Genomic DNA, 21543 nt, shown 5'->3' with positions numbered 1-21543 from the left:
AAACCAAACAAGAATTATATTAACTTACATAAACAAAGCTCAGAGAAAATAGTTCACAAAATTAAAAAATATTCTCCATACAATATAGCCTTAAGAACAACAAACAGAACACATCAATAACATAACATAACATAAGACGTGTTCATCTGGAATATATAAGTTGAATTGCTCTGATGCCACAATGTTCTATGTTGGACAAACAGGACGCAACTTTGAAGTTACAACATACATTTAAAAGCCTTCTATATCAACATTTGCCAACCATCTCATAGAAGCAAATCACAAATTTACCAATACAGACTACAACCTTGTTATATATCATATTAAACATGAACAATGATGTAATAAATGATCAAACAATATTCAGTTCCAACATATTTTTTAACACATTCCAAATACGTATTTGTTCAACTCAAAAAATCATCAGTAATATCAGCTAATACTAGAGTGAGAACAGCAATATAAGTCATTGGAGATGGTCATCTCAAGAGCACCTAAGAGAGTTGATTTTAAAAAGATTGTATATTTAAAATCCGGTTTGGTTTTCCATTTGTCATTTTATCAGTTTATAGTTTTGAATAATTCATCTTCTTATTTATAAAAGTGTTATATTTATTTTATATTTACAGATCTCATCTGCGTGATATACGGGATCGATCAGTATTACGTTTGTTTGAATCATCTGATGTAACTGGTGGGGGGGGTGTACCTGGAGGTCTTGCCCCTCCACCCACTTGGGACCAGGATCAATCTTACTTTAGTGAACCAGAGTTCGATTCGGAATATCAACACCAACACATCCATAAAACTAAGGTAAGCAAACTATTGCAATAATTACATAAATTTTTTATGTTATTATTTAATTTTGTTTATTGATGGATAAAAGTTTTTCTTTTTTATGATTTTGTGCATGTTACACTTAATTTATAATTTTTTGTGGAATAGATCAAGATGTAAGGTATAATACATCAAATAATTGAAAAAATAGAATATAACGCTAGTTCTTTGTGCTTTTGTGTCCAGTACTTTCAGACTGGATTCTAAATGAATGATTCTTTAATTTATATTTGTCATAGAAATTAATTATTAGCTTTCTGTAACCTAGAAAATGTTGACAAATCATTTGTAATGCCTAATGATATACCTTGTATATTAGGAACATTAAATAAATGTTCATTGAAGCATTTAGGAATAGTTAATTTGGTCTAGTTTTCAGGACTAATAAAATTCAGATTTTAATTCATAATTAGAATTTCTTTAAAATTATGACAAAAGATTCTCAAAATAAAAAAAACAATATTTAGTCTGCACACATTTGTTTTTTTTTATGGTTATTTGTATTATTTTACAAGATTTCCCAGAGAAAAATGTTTAAATATGTATCGTTAAAACAGTTTAGGTAATAAGTTTCCTATAGATATTATATTTCTCTTCATTTTTTAATCCTAAGGACAGTAATACATGTATTGTAAAAATGGTAATCATTAGAGAACTTTTTGAAAAATAAAAATAATATTTTTATTTTATTGTTAAATAAATATGATCAATTTAAAAATTCTTAGATATTTCATTCTCTTCAGTCAAAGGATTTTATAGTGATGTTTTTTTTTTTTTTTGTTTTTTTTTGTGTAACCTCCGAGTCCACAGTTAAGCATTACTTCAGAGGATGAGATGAATGATTTGTAGCGTGTGTGAAAATACCATGCCTGACCGGGATTCGAACCCAGGACCTCTGGGTGAAAGGCCGAGACGCTACCACTCACGCCATAGAGGCTCTGATGTTTTTTTGTTAGTGGTGAACAATGGTAGATTAATAGTAGAAGACGATGATGTAATAGATTTCCGTTGCAGAACATCCTGATGTACTTTCCTGTTATTTAACTGTCACTACAACTGGTTTATTGGTACTTATCTTTCAAAATCAATAAAACTTATTTTGGATAAATACAGTGAAAATTTTAGTGAACCGTTTCAAGAGAAAAAATTATCAAATATTTTATTATCTGTCGGTAAATAAGTAAATTATAATTGTATATATAAATCTGTGGGATCAGAGAACAGACCAGTAGTAGTATTGGTTCAGTAATGAAAAATCCATCTTATACTTCTATAGTTTCTCTGCAGTTCCTGTTCTTATATTGTGTGAATATCTACTATTTAATTCCCTGTTCCAACAAATAAGGACAGCTTTACATGTAATCAAACTTCAAAATTTGGACAAAGTGAATTGTAAACGACATTGATATGTCATACTTTCAGACTGGATAAATGAAAAATTCTTTAATTTATATATGTCAGAGAGATTAATAATTTATTATAAATAATAATCATATTAAAAAAGTAGATTGAATTAATAAAAAAAAACATGTAGATGGATGCAAATAAAAGAATAAACAGAGAAATCAAAAGATTGATAAGTTAATAGGATCCAGATGAACAATTATAGATCTCACTTTTTTTTATTTGACTAGAATGAATTATTCTTTAGAAAATTTTCCCATAAAAGTAGACAAACTGTAAGATACTTTGTAGACCTTGTTATTTGAAATCAGACTTCCATTACCTGTTCTTTGGATCTGCCGTCAATGCTAATTGTATACTAAATGTTGATATTAATCAGATATCATCATATGTTGCAATAGAAATGAATAAATTTAATTGAATTCTACAGTTTGACGTAATATGCCGGTTATAATACTTACCTTTCACCTAATCCACTGGTTGAGTGCATTGTAAGCATCTTTCCCAGTCAGGTATTATAATGCAGCTGCTTTGAGTTGGTAATAATGCTTTACAATTTTGCTTAAATGGCTGAAATGTTTATTCCTGGATACAAATAAAAAAATACACGAAACAGTTATTGAAATAAATTGAAAAACAAGATTACACTCCAAAATTGCGTACATAAAATTTTACTTAAAATTTAAATCATTTCAATTGTTTAACATCATCAGTTGATGTGGAAAATGTGTGTATAAAAAATAAGTAAGTAAATGGAAAAAAAGAAAGGATTAATGTTAATAAAAAAACATTAATTGAGTTTTAACAATAGTTAGAAAACTATAAAATGAATATTTATTTATTGAAATTCTTTTATAAGAGTAAACAATAATTTATTTAAAAAAGTACATTTTATTGTTTTTGCCTATTCTAAAAATGGTGCTACATTTACTTATTTGTAATTTGTAAGTAATATTTATTTCTTTGTTAATGATCTTTTTTTTCATAATTTACTCAGTTTTTATACATACTTTTTCTGCAGTTCCTACTGATTATAACTATTTTAACAACTGAAGTGGGCGTGCAGGTTTAGATTTTAAGTAAATTTTTTGAAAATGATTTTTTTTGAGTGTAGACTTATTTTTCCAATTTTAAAAAGAAATTTATAATTATTTTTTTTTTTTTTACTTGGTATTAACTTAAGGACTTTTGAAAACTTTTGATGATTATTAAAGGTTTTAGTATCAAATAATAAATACTGCTGTGCTATCCATTAGCAGTAGTTAGCAACATAGTTAAGTTATCTGAAAATTATCGGGGGAAAATGGATGGAGAAGTATTCAGTCAAGAAACCGTGATGTTAATTTTGAGTTAATTATTTTATATTTTTATCCTTGACAGGCTTTTATGAAAGTTATCTAAAAATTTATGTTTCTAAACAAGTATTTAATAAATATAAAATTTTCAAAACTTACACAATAATGATGTTTTCAACAGTTCTTAAAACTGAAAATGTAACAAGTTTTTTCATTATATTTAATTAATTTTACTAAGTTTGTCATTTAAAAAATTCATAATTTTAATTGAATAATTATTTTTATTCACCAAAAACAACTAATTTAAACACATATGAAAACATAAAATTTATTCTTAATATTGTTAATAGTAGTAGGTTTAATTATTTTTATACTTTCGTAACTTGCAATGATGTCTATTAGAAAAGTGGGAAATAAATTATCCTTAAATTTCTTACCTGTATTCCTGACCTGACTTTTCCTTGGGCATTTGATGTCTTATTACTTTTTTGTTTAATTAAATTTGTTTTTAGTATTCTTATTCATTTTCTGTACAGTAAATCTTTGATTTGAATACATTATGATTGCTAAGCCAAACAGTGATCTTATTTTTTAACAGAACCATTGAAGAAATAAAAAAATTTCCTTGAAGAAAATTACGCTTAATTACTTGTTATTCTGTTATGTGTAGCTGATTTTTTTGTGGTGAAAAAAAAACAAAAAAAAACACACAAACCAGGTTGTTGGGTTTTTGTTTTTTAATCTGTTATTTTTATTTGGGGTCTCATGACCCTCAAACGTTAATACGACCACCACTATAAATCTCAATATATCATCCACTGTTAATGGCCTATATGTTCGTCATAAATAAAGGTCTATACTGTGTGTACATGTTTGCTTTTATAAAATAAATTTATATAATAAATAAATATAATCTAACCAAACTTAACCTATGCTCGCTAACCATGATTAGCAAGCGTAGGTTAAGTTTGGTTAGATTAATATAATCAGGTCTTTTATCAACCTCATATGCAAAATTTATATATTTTTATTTTATTTTATATATTTATAGTGGTGGTGGTATAACCCATGAGACCCTTTATTTGTACCACTTCACAACTTTAAAATCATATAAAAATTTATTGAGATAACATATTTATTGAGATTCGCTTGAGGTCTCATTTCGTAGAAAAATACATCAAGTTTGTCATCCAACATTCACTTTGGTTTGATATGGCTACCATTTGTAATACAACATACATCCCACCTGAATTCGATTTCATTTCAAATTGTAGCCAGCAAGTTTAATGTTACTTAGTCGGTTGTTAATTTGAAGTAGCTCAACATGATCAGCAGATAAAGGTGGTACATAATCTTTGTAATGAAACCCAAAAAGAAAATATCTAGTTAGGTCCAAATCTAGGATGCAAGGTGGCCATGCAATTGGATCTTCACAAGAAATCCATCTGGGAATTTAATATCAAAAAAATTTCTTTACTTCTAGGCAGTAGTGAGGTGGTGCTCTGTCTTGCTGATAGTAATGGCATCCATCTTGACCATCGGAACTGAGGAATTAGAAGATTTTGAAGCATGTCCAGATAAACAGTACATTTATTGTTGCCTCCTGGAAGAAGAATGGGCCATATAGTCTTTGTTTGCTTAGAATACAAAAAATATTGACCATAGGGCTGTCATGAATGTGCTGAAGAGTTTCATGAGTTTTGCTAATCTATATTTGGCAGTTACGGGTTTTCACCTTGCCACTGATGTGAAATATTGACTCATCACTAAAAATTAAATTGTCTAAAATTGTTAGTTATCTGCATTTTTAATCATCATTTTCACGCAAAACTTCAGCTGAGCGACTTTGTCGTCACCTGTAATGTGTTGAACTACGGAGATGTTGTACGGCTTCTCGTGCAATCGTTTATGTAATATGCGCCAAACAGTAATCTGTGGAATCTCAATTCATGTTACGCACATTGAGTTGATTTCTTTGGAATACGTGCAAAGCTACACCATATTCAGCAGTTATGGGTGTTCACCTTGCCGCTGATGTCAAATTTTTTATTCATCACTAAAAATTACATCTTCTAAAAATGTATCATTGTTTGCAGTTCTAGTTATCATTTCCACACAAAACTGTAGCCGAGCAACTTTGTCATCATCTATAATGTGTTAAACCATGGTTAGTTTGTATGTCTTCAGATGCAATTGTTCCGATAATGCTAGTCTCACGTGACACATGTTGAGTTGATCTCTCTAGACTACATGCAAAGCTTTCTCTGAGTTCCACTGCAGCTTCAGGGATGCGAGGGTGTCCTGATGATTTTGTAAATTTAACAGGGCAACTTGTCTCAACAAAGGTTTGGTGCCAAGAGTAAATTGTATGGTTACTAGGAAGCTCCCTACCGTACTCTCTATGAAAATTATTTTGAGCTGTAATTAGTGACTGCAAATTGTGAAGCCAAAACACACAGTGAGCTAGCCAGTAAATCTATTTATTTTTACAACACTGGTGGCCAAATTTACTAATGAATTAGGAGTCAAAACTTGATGTGTTTTGCTATGAAATGAGACTTCAACTGAATCTGTAAGTTATCTAAATGAATTTTTATATGCTTTTAAAGTTGTCAAGTCCTTTTTGAATCGCCCAGTATTTCTGCTTATGCTGTTTCATTTATTAATTATATCTGTTTGTTGTCTTGTATGTCTATTTTTTAATCAAAAAATCATCACAGACTTGGCCTTTTTTAGATTTATAGGTTATAGGTTATGTTAATAATCGATTAAATAAAAGTTCATAAAGTATTTTTTAAATGTTTTATTATAAAATTATATATTAAATTTATTTATAAAAATGTTTCTTATAAATACTAAAGCAAATACAGCTTTTAATTAATTTTGTTTTACATGGCTTTAATTATTTACAACTCATACCAAGAGATTATACATATATCCAAAGAATATAATACTGAATTTAGCAATTCATAAATATTATTACTATAATATTCATAAATATTACATGTATAATCTGACCAAAAAAATATTGTTACAATATCTGTTGGTCATTGTAAATTTTTATTGTTGATTCATAAACTTTAAGAAATCTTTTTAAAGAGTTGAATCACCAATATAAATTCATTTTTGTAAAACATAAATTAAATATCCCATTCTATTTTATTTTTAATTAGGCCTGTATAATACTTATTCATAGATTAAAATATGTAAAAATTTATTTTATTTCACATTACTTATATTACTATCATAAAAAATTTGTCTTCACAACATTTGATACAGAAGAATACCTAGATAATTAGGTAATTTACTATTTAATCATTCACCATTACTATTTAATTAACAGATTTAATTAAATTTATTTTCATTGAATTTAAATTTTAAATAAGTATGATGTTTATTTTTCTAAAAAATTAATCTTGTTTAAAAATTCAAGAATGTGTAAGCTGTTAGTATTTTTAAATTACTTTATTAACTACTAGTATTAGTCTGGAATTTTACTTTAAATTTCAATGACTGATAAGTCTTGATAGAGTTCACAATCATTGTGACTTCCATAAGGAATGATTTATCTGAAAAATATAAATCCTATTATTTTAAGGCACCAAGACAGTTTTTGTTTGACTTTTTGTAGTTCTTCATGGTTTTTATCCAAGTAGTTTTTTTATAATTTTATCCAAATAATTTATTTAGTGAACACAGTATGTTTGTGGATAATTGACTAATTGTCTTTTTAAATATATTTAGTAATGTAGATATTGGACTTATTAAACAATATATTTGTTTTAATTAATCAGAGGTATGGAAAAGATTCATAAAACTAAGAGAACGAAAAAATAAATAAATATTAAAGAAATAGTGTAATCTAATTATAATGTGTTAGATGAAAAATAGTTTATCTCTAGATGCGTATGTATAGTTCATGTAAGCAATGTTTTATTTGTACTACCAATGTTACATACATTCTTTTAATAAATTCTGTTATTTAATATTTTCTTTCTGTAATTTTTTAAATTAAGCTAATCACATAAAATAAAAAAGTAAATTTGTGATGACCTGCCTTTTTTTCTCTTATTTAGAATGTTTGATTGTTTGATTTTTGATAATAATATTAGTAACAATACCATTATCAAAGGAAAAAAATATTACAATAATACAGTAAATTTATACTTTGAAGAAATCATGTGTGTGATAATTACAATTTTGTTCTTAATATTTAAAAATCCTTGTCACTTACACAAAAAATGTATGTTATAACAGTTAATCCGACTGAAAATTATCATTCACCAAAGATTATGATACTTCACGGCTTGTTTTTTTTTCAAATATTTTAATTATTTTTAAGTTATTTTCATTCATTAAGAGAGATTTGTTGGCACATCATTAAAAGCTTTGGCACTCGGGAACAGCAGGAATATACAGTACCCCGGAAAATAATTTTTTAGATGTTTCTCTCCATGAAATGAGTGTAGCTTTTCGGAATGGATCCTCACTGCATCCGCTACAAACAGCCATAATACTTCTTACTTCCCATTCTGCCGGTTCCATTTGTACTTGTTCTTCGCCGGAATGATGGTTATTATCATCGCTGAATTTTAAACCGCCTTGTCCGAGTATATAACCGTCACCTGCAAATAGACCTGATAAATCAGCACCTTGTATTACGCCAAATGGCACATCTCCAAGAAGAGCAGTTCTTTTCTTTTGTACTTTTTCACCTTGTTCAGCTTCTCGTTTATTTTTTGCTTTGACGTCTTCATTTTTGTTTTCTGTTTTGGAATCATTTTCTTTGTTACTTCTTTTCTCTCGTTTTTCTGTAGAATCTAATAATTCATCTTTTGAATCATATTCCTTATTTTCATCCTTAATATTTTTATTATTCTCTTCATTACTTCTTTTATCTCGTTTTTCTGTAGAATCTAATAATACAGCTTTTGATTCAGATTCTTTATCTCCATCTTTAATATCTTCATCAGTTTTTTCTACATCTCTTTTAAATGGTGTTTTTCCTTCCATTTCTGTATCCTCATATTCTTCATCTGTATCTAAAGGAGGTAAAGACTTTGGTCTTTTTGGCCTGATACGTCTACGTACTACAGTTTTAGTTGAAGGACTAGCGATGCTTTGTGCTTGATCTCTTTTATATATTCTCATTTGTTGTAAGCTGTATCCGTTTTCTTGTCCTTGGCCTATTATTGATGTTCCAAGTACGTTCAGTTGTGGATTTAATGAATTCTGTTGTTGCCCTCTTTGTGCTGATAATTCATGAATCGGTAGTGTTGGTATAAGTTGGCCGTGCCTGTAATAATAAACAAATCAGTCATTAAAATCTATATTGGCAATATCATTGTGCTTGAATCTGTCATATTATTATTTCTTTTTTTTTAAATTCATCTGTTATAGTTATTAACCTCTAAATTGTGAAAGTAGCATGGTTTACAGACCATTTGGCTTTTAGTATTTTAACTTGCTTTACAGCTTTAAATTTTATGAGTTATAACACCCTGAGATGTCCAGATGTAGAACTTTCAGGTTATAAGAGATCAATTTATTATTATTATATAAGTTCATTATTTATTTATTATTCAGAGATTTTATTTGTAAAACTGGTTTGAACAATGTTTTTCCTAAACTAACTATGGTACACTTTTAGTAAAATTTATAAATTTTTACCTGAGTGTAAGGTAGCTTTCATTTTTAAATTGAGATTCTTTAGAAGAAGCTTTATTAAAGCTATTTCTAAAGAAGTTTAATAGCAGGGTTAGTGAAGTGTTTAAGGTAGCTATTATTTATATTAAGTTTCGTGAGAAGTTCAAACATAGATTAGGTAGTTTTTATAACTATCACTTTAAAATAAAATATATTTTATATTAGATTTTTGAAACATATAAATCTAAAAAACAATGTCGTTGGTATAAATATCAACATTTGTAAAAATGAAGTTACTTATATTTTTTTTTATAATAGAAATATTAATGTTAGCTTAATCCATTAGTTAATGAACTCTATTCTTAGAAGATATATTAAAATTAGCCTAAGGTAGTAAAAAATGATAGTTATCAGACAAATCTTGATAAGTGAGTAAAACAAGCAATAAAACTAGCTTGTAGCTTGTAATTTTTCATTAAACAATATAATTTTCCATTATTTCTATAGAAGAAGCAATTTTTCTAGGCCTATTTATATTTTAAATAATCCAAAATAAAAATGAGAAAAAATGAAAAGATAAAAACTAATTTTAAAAACTGCCCTAAAAAATAAAAAAATAATGCTTTTTCAGTTAATTGATTTCAAAATATAAAGATTCAAGGAAGAAGTGGCAAAGTTTCATTTTTTTTATCTTTAAGTATAGTTTTTTTAATTGGTTGTTTAAAGAAGGGATTTTTGAAGAAGTATAAGTTCACAATTTTTTAAAAAGTATGATGTATTCACTGTTTGGATATTTTGTGTGGAAGTATCCTACAAATGTTTTATAGGATAAAGTATAATCCTACAAAACTTGGCTTTTATGAAAATTTATGCATTTGTGTTAAGTTTTCATTTGTTTTAATTCCCCGGAATCTTTAACTGGTTAATTATTGTGGCCTAATCTATACTGGTATGTGTTTATTAATGTTGTCATTTAGTCTTAAGCAACTATTTTATCTTGTGTAATCTTCATTGGTTCAGCATTTCTTTATTATTACTATTATTATTATTATTATTATTATTATTATTATTATTATTATTATTATTATTACATTATAAGTCGAGAATTTCCCAATGGAAGATGTTAAGCATTCATGATTCATATTTCTTTCACTTGGCATTCTTCTTTTCCTTCCAAAATGGAGGGAATAATAATAATTATTATTATCATTATCATCATATTACTAGACTTAATTTTGTGCAGTATTGAATAATAAGAGTTAAATTGACAGTTAAAAGTATTATTGTAAACTTAATATTTGTTAAAAATGCCCTACTTAAGTCGTTTAATTATTACATCGCATAGAGCATGTTATTCAATATTTTCTTTTTCTGTATAAAAGAAAATGTAATTTAACAAATTTCTCACTGATGTTTCATTCAGTTCAGCCATTCTATGGAGGTACAAAAATATATAAAAGTAATGATAAGGAAAACGATCATGTTACTTAATGTTTAACTGTTGAATTAAAAATATATTGTTCTAAGAATTTTTCTTATTCTGTTAACGTTTTAAATTATAGTCCTACTAATATAAAATAAATATCTGTGTAACTGTTTATAAGTTGATGATAGCATTTTAATGCAAATTATCGTTGAATTGTTTTCTTTAAATTAGAAGCTAATTTAAATTAGAACATGTTCTTTTCTTTAAAAAAAATACTTAGAGATAAAACATCAAAAAATTATTTATTTTCACATTAGCAACAGACAGGAAGTTAAATCAACCATTATTATTATTATTTTAATGCTGCTATGATGAAAAATTTTTGTTTTGAGTTGTATCCATGACTTGCTAACAGTTCGGAACTGTTATATTTTAGATTTTATGTTAAATTTTAGAGTTCTGTTACTAAATTAAATATACAGTTATCTTAAAAATATTAATGAGAATGCTGAAGATAAATTTGAAGATCGTTTATTAAAATAAGTTTATTGTTTTCATATGAAATTAATTTTAAAAATTAGATAAAACTTTGAAGTTTAATAAGTAAGGTAGGTGTCAATAATGTTATACCATGAAGGTATTTCCAGTGAATCCCAATATCAAGTTTTTGAAAATTCATATTATCACTATGAGTTTCTTATTGCCTATTAAATTTTTAATTTTTTTAAGTCCATCAATAGATAAAGTTATAAGTTGCTAAAGTTCGACTGCAATGTGAAGTTTATACGTATTTAATTTTTGTAGCATTCTATACTTTTGTATATGTATGTCGCTTTAAGTTTTTAAATTAAACATTTGCAAATTGGTTAAATTTTATAGATTCATTATTATATCTAATTTAGAATTTTTTTTATGAAATGGCAGTTTTCTTAAAGGAAAATTGCTAAGAACAGTTACTAAAATTAATATTGATACTTGTTCAGACATGAAGTCAAGTAATCACATAAACATTTCTTTACTTTGTAAAGAGTTATAACCCTATAACTTATTACTCTTTTAAAAGATTATTAATGAACATATAGTTCTTTATTTAGTCTTTAACTAATCACCAGAGAATTAAAATGTATTGGTTTTATTAGTGATTTAAATGTTAATATATCTAACTATAAACAATGTATCAAATCTTTTATCAAAAAGAAGATATATGGTGTGCAGATTCAAAACTTAATTAACATGTTTTCAATTTAAATAAATTACAGTTATAGTCTAACCTAGAATATTTAATTTATTTTTGTTACCACAGTAACTAGCAATTCTGTATGGGTCATTAGCTAAACAATTACAGTGTATCGCAATAATTGTACAATATTTTTATAGTAGAGGAACTTTTGATTGTCAACTACAGTACCTGAGGAATGGGTATTCCTGTGTTGGTTGAGGATTTTCTGGTAGTGCGGCTGACGGTTCTATACCGATGATACGTAGATCATCTTCACCTAACTTATCATCATGATGAAAATGATGTGCATGATGATGTTTATGATTTGTATAAGCTTTTCCTGCAGTTAATGCTGCTTTATATAGTTGTAATAATGTTACTTCACCAAGCAAACCTCCTGTTGGTTTATAAAGATCTTGATAGCCTGATATAATATTTTTAGGCATTTCTTGACCAGTTGTTGCTACTCCACCACCTTTTATTGTTTTACCGACCAGCTGAAATTAATTAACAAGTTAAAAGTTGTAAAATCGTAATTAAAATAATGATATTAGTAAATACAGTAAATTAGAGTGATGATTTTTGTATTATTGTACTTCTGCTTATTAAAAAAAATAATAAACAGTGGTTGAGAAATTGTAGAATTGTTTGAAATTATCTATATTTATATTTTCACACATTTTTAAGTCTTTTTTTATAGGCTTTTATTTTTTTAAATTGATGAAAAGTGTTGCTATTGACAGAAAAAAATGATATATTCTTTTCTTTTAAATATACTTTTTTTTTTCTCTTCCTAATATTTGCAAATTGCAATCTTCAACTATATTGCAATATTCTGAATTATTCATCCATAATTAATTTATTGGGTAATGTGAATAGTTCCTTAAATACTTGATTAATATTGGTGAACAATAAGCAAATTCAGTGGCCCAATGAGATGAGGTTGATGTATGATGTAAATGAGGTGTAGTCTTATTTAGATTCAGGTTGACCATTCGTAAGATGTGGGAATCCCAGAGTCTCACCAAAGTACACTGGTGTCTGCTGTCTAGTATTCAAATTCTTATAAAAGTAATATACCTTTTCTAGGATTTGAACCCTAGAACTTTTGAGTTTGAAAATCAGCTGTTAAACAGCAGATTTGAGTTGGCAATTTTATCACTAAACCAATTTCATATATAAAATTAATAAAAAATTACATTCTTCAATTTTTTCTTTGTAATGTATTGCTTATTTTAATTTAAGAAGAAAATTATTCCTGAATTTACATCTTGGATAATCAGGAACACCAGACAAACTTAATTTTTTTATTACAAAAATTATGTACTCGATTCAAATTATAATTTTTTTTCGTGACAAATTATGAAAATCAACAAAACCAAAATTTTATTTAATTACTTTCAAATTTTAGAATTGTGTTTTCCAGGTTCCAATGATTATTTCAGGAATGCATTTTTATCTTGAAGCTATAATAATTAAGCATTATCTCCCAGATTTCAATATTGAGAAGTCTTTTCAACTAGTGAAACTCGGTTTTTTTTATATTATCGCATATTGTGTGATAACTTTAATTCATCATGATGCAGTCAGTAAGAAAATTGTTGAGAAAAGAACTTGAGTAGTACATCTTTAATTTAATATAACAATATGAATGTATATTATTACATAACATTTTGTTTATTAATTATATTATGGATTTACAACTTAAAATGAGTTCATTGCTTTGTTATGGTTATAAAAATGTGACCAATTGACATTTACGTAACGGGTTATAATTTAAAAATCAAAAGTCGTTATATTCATTGGAACTTTTTTACTAATTATCTGAAGTACATTTATTTCTGTAAGAGACTGAACTTAATTCATGTTTAAACCTATTAATAAAATGAAAATTAAAGTATGAAATACTTGAGAATTGATTGTGGATAATTTAGTCATGCCAAAAATAATTTTTACGTATTAGCAATATCTTATCCGTTGTTTCCAGGAACACCAGAAAGTACTGACAGATGATTGTTAAGGAAGTTCTTTCATTACATCCCTTGTTTATCTATATGTTTTTTTTAACTACAAAATATACACTATAAATTTGTTACATTTACAGAGTTGTACATCAAGCAGGCTTGATCAGTGATTGAAGATTAACACTGGTGTTCTTCCCAATAGATGTACTTGTAAAAATTTTATGAAAATATTTACATTATTATTCCTCCTAACAAGGATTTTATTAGTAAAATTTCATGAAAATTGTAAAATATATTTTACTTTAATTACTTCAAAAAAAACAAAAACAAATGAACAGTTAAAGTGCTAAATGATTGATTTAAAATAAGATCATTTCACCTTGCTCAATTAAAAAATTAGTTTCTCACAGTTTTATCATACAATACCTAAGAAAAAATTAAATAAAGACTTTTTAAATAAACAAAAAAATTGTATCTGATTAATTCGTAAGATTAGAAAATGTTGGTTTAATTAGTATTGCACTGTGAAAATTCATGATCAACGAATTTGATTTAGATTCTTGAGCAGATAAGTCCTGAAAAATCAGCTGAACTTGAATCCTTTACTTCAGGCCTAATGAATAATAGTAAAATTATTATTTTTTTATTTCTTATATTTTGGCTGGTTAGGTTTTATGCATTTCAGTAGGAATTAAATTAATGTCACATTTTTATGAAACACATGGTTTCACCAAAAGTTTCTTTAAAAAAAAAGTGTTAAATTAATTATGCATATCCCGTAAAATTACAGAAACATTTTCAATGCTTGTTAAGTGTCATGAATAGCAATATTGAAATTCGTTTAGAATATTTAAAAATAAACGTTCAAAGATGTAAAGATAATATTAATTTTTTCTGAATGAATAGATATGATAATTTGGTTCAGTATGTTGTTGTTAAAGTTAACATGTTTAATTTATTCGTTTATTAGGCCATAGTTATTATTATCTCTTTTTCCCCATTCCTAATTTTTTTTTATCTGTTCTATACGGATATCTTATATTCTGTCAGCTTCATTTTATGATACAAAACAGATTCACGGGTAAGAAAACCTTATGTGGTGAGTGTTGACCTGAGGTATATTTTTTCGGTTTTTTTAATAAAAATTCTTAATATGATTAGTAATACTAATATATAATAAGTAATTTGGTTTTAAAATATATAGTTAAGATCATATCTAGTTATTTGATGCTTTGTGAAAAGTTTTCCTGTTTATAATATCAGCTCTCATTAAAAGAAACAAAAATTCTGCTCCTGGGCCCCAAAGAGTGTTGCTACATTTCAGTTTGTTATGTGAAAATAATCTACTAGTTATTACTGAATTTTTTTTATACAGTTTCTATGCTTTCTCTTTTTTAATGATTCATGTGTTTTTAATCAATTGTAGCTAAATTTTATTTATTTTTGAAAATTATAACTTACCAAATTATGGAATCCTCGCCCGATTCTTTCTGAGTTTATCCATATTTGCCATTCTCCAGTTCTACCGTTCCATGATTGACATGAATGGTACCATTTGTGCAATCGTACTGGATAATTTAACCTGTACATTGTTTGACCCATCACAGCTAACATGTAATAACTTGATCTTACATCATTTGATACCCAGGAGTAGACATCTCTTGTTCGGTCATGACTTGCTGTAAAACAAAGAATTATGTAATATTAGTTTCCATTATTATTTATTAGTATTATCGCAAAATTATAATTTATTTAATTATAGTGTTTTTAGTGTTATGGATTCATTATTCATTATTTTTTTTATTTATGTATCCAAATATTATATGACATACATGCATCTCCCATCTTTCTTTGAACTAATTTCATTGTTTAATGTTGTACTCTGTGTGTGTGTGTGTGTGTGTGTGTGTGTGTGTGTGTGTATGTTCATAACTGACAAGAATAGATTCACCATCGAAGACTGTTATGATGTAAAATATTTTCTACTTTTTGGTGTACTTGTGTCAGCTTTTGAAATTAAATAAATGGCAAAATATTTTTCATGGAATATTTTATCCAGTAGAAAATCTAGTGGAACATTAAAGTAAGTTTTCGTGTAAAGAATTTTGTAAAAAAAAGTTATTATACTCGTTTAATAAATTTTAATGTACAGGATCCATAATGATCATATCCCTATCCTGTTACCAATTGTAACCTAAATTAATTGGCATCACTGACTCGTATTCAAAATTCTCACTGTTTAAAATTTCATAAAAATCGTCTTATCCAGTCTGAAGATATCAAGCAAAATATTAATTGATGAAAAAAAATGAGCTTACTATCTCCTACTCCTAAGTGAAATAGCCCAAATATATAACCAAAGTGACACACTAATTCGATGGAATCATCTAATTAGTATATGTGGTTCTGATTCCAAAAATTATTTTAAAAAAATGGTATTTTATTCCCACCATTTTATGGAAGGAAGGTTTAAATAAGAGACCAAAAACTACCAGAATGTGTATTAGGGACCTAAGGTGGATTAAATTATACAAAAATATTTATTTATTCTTTAATTAGAATTTTGACATAGGGGAATCAAAGGTTTGTCTGTATCTATCCACTTCCTTGATTCATTTTGACAAAAAAATCTAATTAAATCAATGTCCATAATACAAAGAGACCATTATGCCAAATTTCATCTAAACTGATTCTTCCAATCCAGAGATATTACTTGCCAATGTACTTTTATATGTACATTCATCCTTCCAGAATTTTTTAACGCAATTTTTTTTTATGTTAGAGGTGGTCATAAAACATTATATCATCAAAAACCTCAATCAGTGTACTTTCCCTTTTAGAGTATAAAAAAATAATATATAAATATATATATATTAACAAAAGTTACATTATTATTAATAATGATATATATTTAGTTTTTTAAGAATATGTACTGGGTAATCGTAGCCTTTTTATTACATATGAACATTAAATCTGTGGTATTACAGACCTTAAAAGAATAACTTAATCTGCACAGTAAAAGTGCCATCGAGAGGAGTTCTTACTTAGCAGGAGGTTCCAATCTTTATTGGGATGATGACATTGAATTAAAAAAAGAATTGTTTTTTCACCTTATAACGAATTTCATTATTTGAGTGTAAATACAAAGTAGGGTTGTAACACCTTAGATTGATAAACAAATAAATGGATGAATTTGTTTAATTTCTCTAAGGAATATCAATCGATATTGAACATAAACATAGAAGGGAATGTAAATGTGTTTATTCATACTTAATCATGATTACCTTCTTGTGGACATTAGTTAACAACATGTGATAAAGACAGTAATATATGGGTAATTTGATTATGGCACATTTATTATTAATGAAAAAAGAAAAGAAAGATAACATTTAAATAATAAATAAAAACATTTTAATAAAGAGAATAGTGAAATGTCAATTTCAGTTTTTCGATTTTACCAAGAAATTCAATTTTTTAAATAAATATGATTTCTCATAAGACATCTGCAGTTTGACATTATATTTATTTTCAATACTTGAAGGATTAATTTATTAGGGTAATAAAATCGATTGATTTGTATAATATTGTAAAAGTCTTTAGTACTGGTTTTTTTATTTGGAACCCATAGGCGACTGTGCTCCTTATTTTTGTAATCAGAGGACCTGTAACTTTCTACACCCGTGTATCACTCTACCGAGGTAAGGTATGTTTTAAATTAAAACATGACTACAAATTGGTGACAATATTGATGTTGAAATATAATGCTTTTAGCATTAAAATATAAACTTTGAATTATCGACATTTCTTGAACAGAAATGGTACACTAAGCATCTCTACCACTCTGATGCGCTTTAGCGAAATTAGAATGGATGTAAAACTTTAATGAATTATTTATTATTTAGGTTAACAACTTTTTAAAAAAAATGCAATTTATTGGTTGTGTAATGTAAAATATTAGCTTGCACTAATTAAAACAGTCTGTAACTAATTAATGCTATGAGTTCTGCAGAAAGTTGTTAGTTCGGTTTCCATTATAAGTAAATAGTTAGCTTTATAATCGAATGACATTGTTCCACTATTAATGAATTCTTATTTAATTATTATGATTCTTTTGAATTATAATTATTTCTGACAGAATTGTATAATGTACTGTTGTAATGTTGCGCATAAAGTAAAATGTGTTACAAATTATTCATTACATTTTTGTGTAACTTTTGATAATTTATCTGAATTTCAAAAAAAATGTTCATAGTTTTTTCATAACTTTTACAGGATTTATTGGAGTTGAATTAATTGTTGTATATTGTAATGCTTATGGTTTTTTCTCAGAATACTAGAAAACAGTTTGGATTTTTATGTATAAAAAAAAGTTTAATAAAATTACTTATAGGATCTATTCATAAAGAATAGTATTTTTTTTGAAATAGTAATTTTGTGAATTTTAATTACTGTCTTCAAAGTAAGGTCAGCCAAATTATCTTCTCTTTTTTATTTTCAATTTTTTTTTTGAAGAAAAGTTTTTTTAATTTAAAATAGGTTTAGTTTGCACAAGTATTAAATTAAGGTAACAAATTGTGCCTTGTAAAATTTATAGCTATAAATTAATTTAGGGATAAAATTATAATAAATCCCTTTATCTTAAATCTTCTTAGTCATAAAAACTATATAATGATAAAATGATACTTTCATTCATTTAATAATTCTTTAAAGAAATTTGTAGTATGATTTTATTACTCTTTTGAAGTACGGCTGAATCTTAAAAATTAATTTCATTCATTTATTAATTCTTTAATGAAATTTGTAGTATGATTTTATTACTATTTAGAAGTATGGTGAGTCTTAAAAATTAATTTGTTAAAGGTTTATAAGATGTTCTGACTTTACACGAATATATATTTTAATTACTCATTAATTTTTTTACTTTTTGTTTATTTAATAATAATGCATTCTATTCTATTCAGCCTTTCGATATCAACAATGATGGAGAAAATTTACTGATGAATAAAGATAGGAGATGAATGTCTTCTAATTGACTTTTATAATTTTTAATATCAAATGTATAGTAATATTAAATATTTTTTTCTGAAAGTTTTCCATCTTAAAAACAGTAAATTTTGTTTAACAGAAAAGGAATATTTATATTGAACTTTCATGATTTTGATCTTTCTTGAGATAAATTTTTATTTATCATAACCTCTAAATGAAACATATATGTTTTTGATCGATTCATAATAAAACATATGTAATCTTGTGGAAATTAATGTGAACAAGATGTAATTTTTAGTTAGTTATGTTGTATCACTGATTCCAGATGTATTACAGCAGTTTCCTTCCATTTCAAGTATTATCTGAAAATATCTTGTTTGTTTTGAGAGGTTATGTGTATTGCTTACCTATTTTATTTTGGTTTTTTCTAGTGTAAGTGATATTTTGATTTCGTTAATAAATTTAGAAAAGTAACAGTATGGTTTTAACTCCTCAGAAAAGAAGCAAGATGATAATAACATTCGGTGAACGTACTCGTATGACTCAAAGACAGATAGCAGCAGAGTATAAAGTTAATCTATGTGTAGTTAGTAAGATAATTGGACAAAGTCTTGAGACGGGTACAATTTCACTCCAGTGAAACTGTTGCTGTGGAGGATGATGCTATTTTATTAGAATAAGTCCTCAGAAAGATAGTTTTGAGTTACAAAAGGAGTTAAAATAAGCCGGTGTGCAAATTCACAATTCTACTGCATGAAGAAGACTTCTGGAAAGCGGTTAAAGGCACAAAAGCCTATAAAAAAAACAACCTCTTACAGACGCCATGAAGAAGAAAAGGCTTCTTTGGACCAAAAAATACAAAAGCACAGGAGTGCTGAGACGTGGAGTTAAAAACTTATAGATTTAATGCCTAATAGAATTGAAATGTTTATTAAAGAGCAAGGAGAATATATTAAATACTAAAACGCCCTGTAATAAATGTTATACCTGCTTTATACGTAATAAATTTGAATATTTTTGAAAATATACTCTTGTTCACATTAATTTGCACGACTGTACGAACGGGTAGGTATGCTAACCCGTGGATTAAAAAATAAACTGTTCCAGGATTTGCCTGGATTGATCAAGGAAAACCATAGTAAAACCTTGATTAGAGCAATGACAAATATATAATTATAAAAAATGTGCATACATGAAATAGTTTTAATGAAAATACTAAATATATGAAATAACTACAGATTAAATCACAATTCAGAAAGGATTATTGAAAATTATTCGAGAAAATATTTACTTGCTTGTTAAATGAATTTGCAGAAAATTCAGGTGTTTTAAATCTTTTAATAAGTATATTTCAAAATTCATATTGTTTCTATTAAAAGAAATTATTTATTTAATAAATTAAAATCGATATTGTTTCTATAATAGAAATTCTATAGTATATTCAATATATATATGTTATATATAAAAGAAAGCGACATTGTTTCTGTATAAGAAAATCTTTTACTTTAAATAAATTGTTGAAAAATTTTTCAAATGGTTTTATAAGTTATTAAAAATGTCAGTAGAAGCATCTTAAGGCCCTTTCTTGTAGGCTAAAAGTACTGGGTTGTTACACAGAAATAATTTTGTTGTGTGTTTGATAGAGTTTTGTATGTCTTTTTTTTAAGATAAATTACTATTTTTGTTTAGTAAATATTGCGCATTCATAAATATAAACACAAGGATAAATTTACATTTTTAATTAATAATGATTTAATAAAACAGTGAAATTGTAGATTAAATTGCTATTGTAGTCGTGTAAACTTTTATTGGTCTATATGTTGTCTTTGTATCAGTCTATTTGTTATTCATATGTATGAATATTGAGATCAGGTACACAGCAAATCATTAGCCCTTGTAGAGTTAATAATATGTGAATAGATTTGAATATTCGCTAATAATTAGCTGTGTTTAAGGAATTTATTTAAATAAATTTGAATTGTTGTAAAAAACAAAACTTGCATCAAAGTAAATTGTTAATTGTTTTTTATAGACTTAGCAAAAAAGAGCCTACTCAGTGGTTTTTTTACAGCATTGTTGCTAAAAGTTTTATTCTAATAGCAGACAGATTGAAGTGAACTGAGAGTTACTTGATGTGTAGCTGCTAAGTTGAAAGCAGTTTGCAGTCGTTCACAGTACCCCCACTCGAATTCAAACTGTGGCTATACTAATACTGGTATTTATTTTTACCTTATAAACTTCTAGTCGCTGGACTTTTACTTTCTTGATCATTATTGTATGTAGATCTTAATTTATTAAGCTTAAAATTTAAAAAAACGATATAGATTACAACTTACATGAATAAGCAAATAGCGGCTGGTCTCTTGAATGGTTGTAAAACTTATGCCACATACACAGAGTAAATTCCTTCATGTCAGGGATCGGTGCCTTGTATTGAACATACTGTAATAAAAAAAAATTGTTAATTTCTTTATAATTAACGATCACATTATTTTATTTATCGATCATGTACATAATGTAATCGATGCTAGTTACTTGAACATTAAACAGCGATCTGAGTTACCGTGCTTAACTGTGTAATTTATCAACTTAAAACTATATATTTGGTCGTTTAAAAAATGAAAGAATGATATACCTGTTTAAAATATTTTCTCTCTTTTATGTGAATAATTTTTAATAAAAATTAAGCCGCATTTTTTTATTAGACTGAATATAGTATATGATACAGATAAATACACATGAAACTCAAGTTGATACAGAATTATA

General features: G+C 26.5%; 2 protein-coding genes across 5 annotated transcripts in view; one reads left to right on the top strand and one right to left on the bottom strand.

Annotated features, from left to right (window-relative positions):
* The window catches only part of LOC142318776 (coiled-coil domain-containing protein AGAP005037), a 1329051-nt gene that overhangs the window by 863253 nt on the left and 444255 nt on the right, over nucleotides 1-21543 (top strand). For all 4 annotated transcript variants that reach the window (XM_075355236.1, XM_075355237.1, XM_075355235.1 and 1 more), the window contains one exon: nucleotides 630-813. In XM_075355236.1, the coding sequence (XP_075211351.1) occupies nucleotides 630-813 (184 nt within the window). The remainder of the gene's footprint in view (nucleotides 1-629; nucleotides 814-21543) is intronic.
* The window catches only part of b6 (pentraxin-related protein b6), a 147453-nt gene continuing 133645 nt past the window's right edge, over nucleotides 7736-21543 (bottom strand). The window contains exons 3-6 of the mRNA XM_075355238.1: nucleotides 21114-21219; nucleotides 15253-15470; nucleotides 12017-12324; nucleotides 7736-8832 (exon numbers count right to left, since the gene is read on the bottom strand). Of these exons, the coding sequence (XP_075211353.1) occupies nucleotides 7917-8832; nucleotides 12017-12324; nucleotides 15253-15470; nucleotides 21114-21219 (1548 nt within the window). The 3' untranslated portion in view covers nucleotides 7736-7916. The remainder of the gene's footprint in view (nucleotides 8833-12016; nucleotides 12325-15252; nucleotides 15471-21113; nucleotides 21220-21543) is intronic.

This window comes from Lycorma delicatula, chromosome 2 (genome assembly GCF_047948215.1).
Source record: "Lycorma delicatula isolate Av1 chromosome 2, ASM4794821v1, whole genome shotgun sequence".
Classification (NCBI taxonomy): domain Eukaryota; kingdom Metazoa; phylum Arthropoda; class Insecta; order Hemiptera; family Fulgoridae; genus Lycorma; species Lycorma delicatula.
The sequence above is the reverse complement of the archived record's forward strand: the minus strand, read 5'-3'. Positions and strand labels throughout refer to the sequence as shown.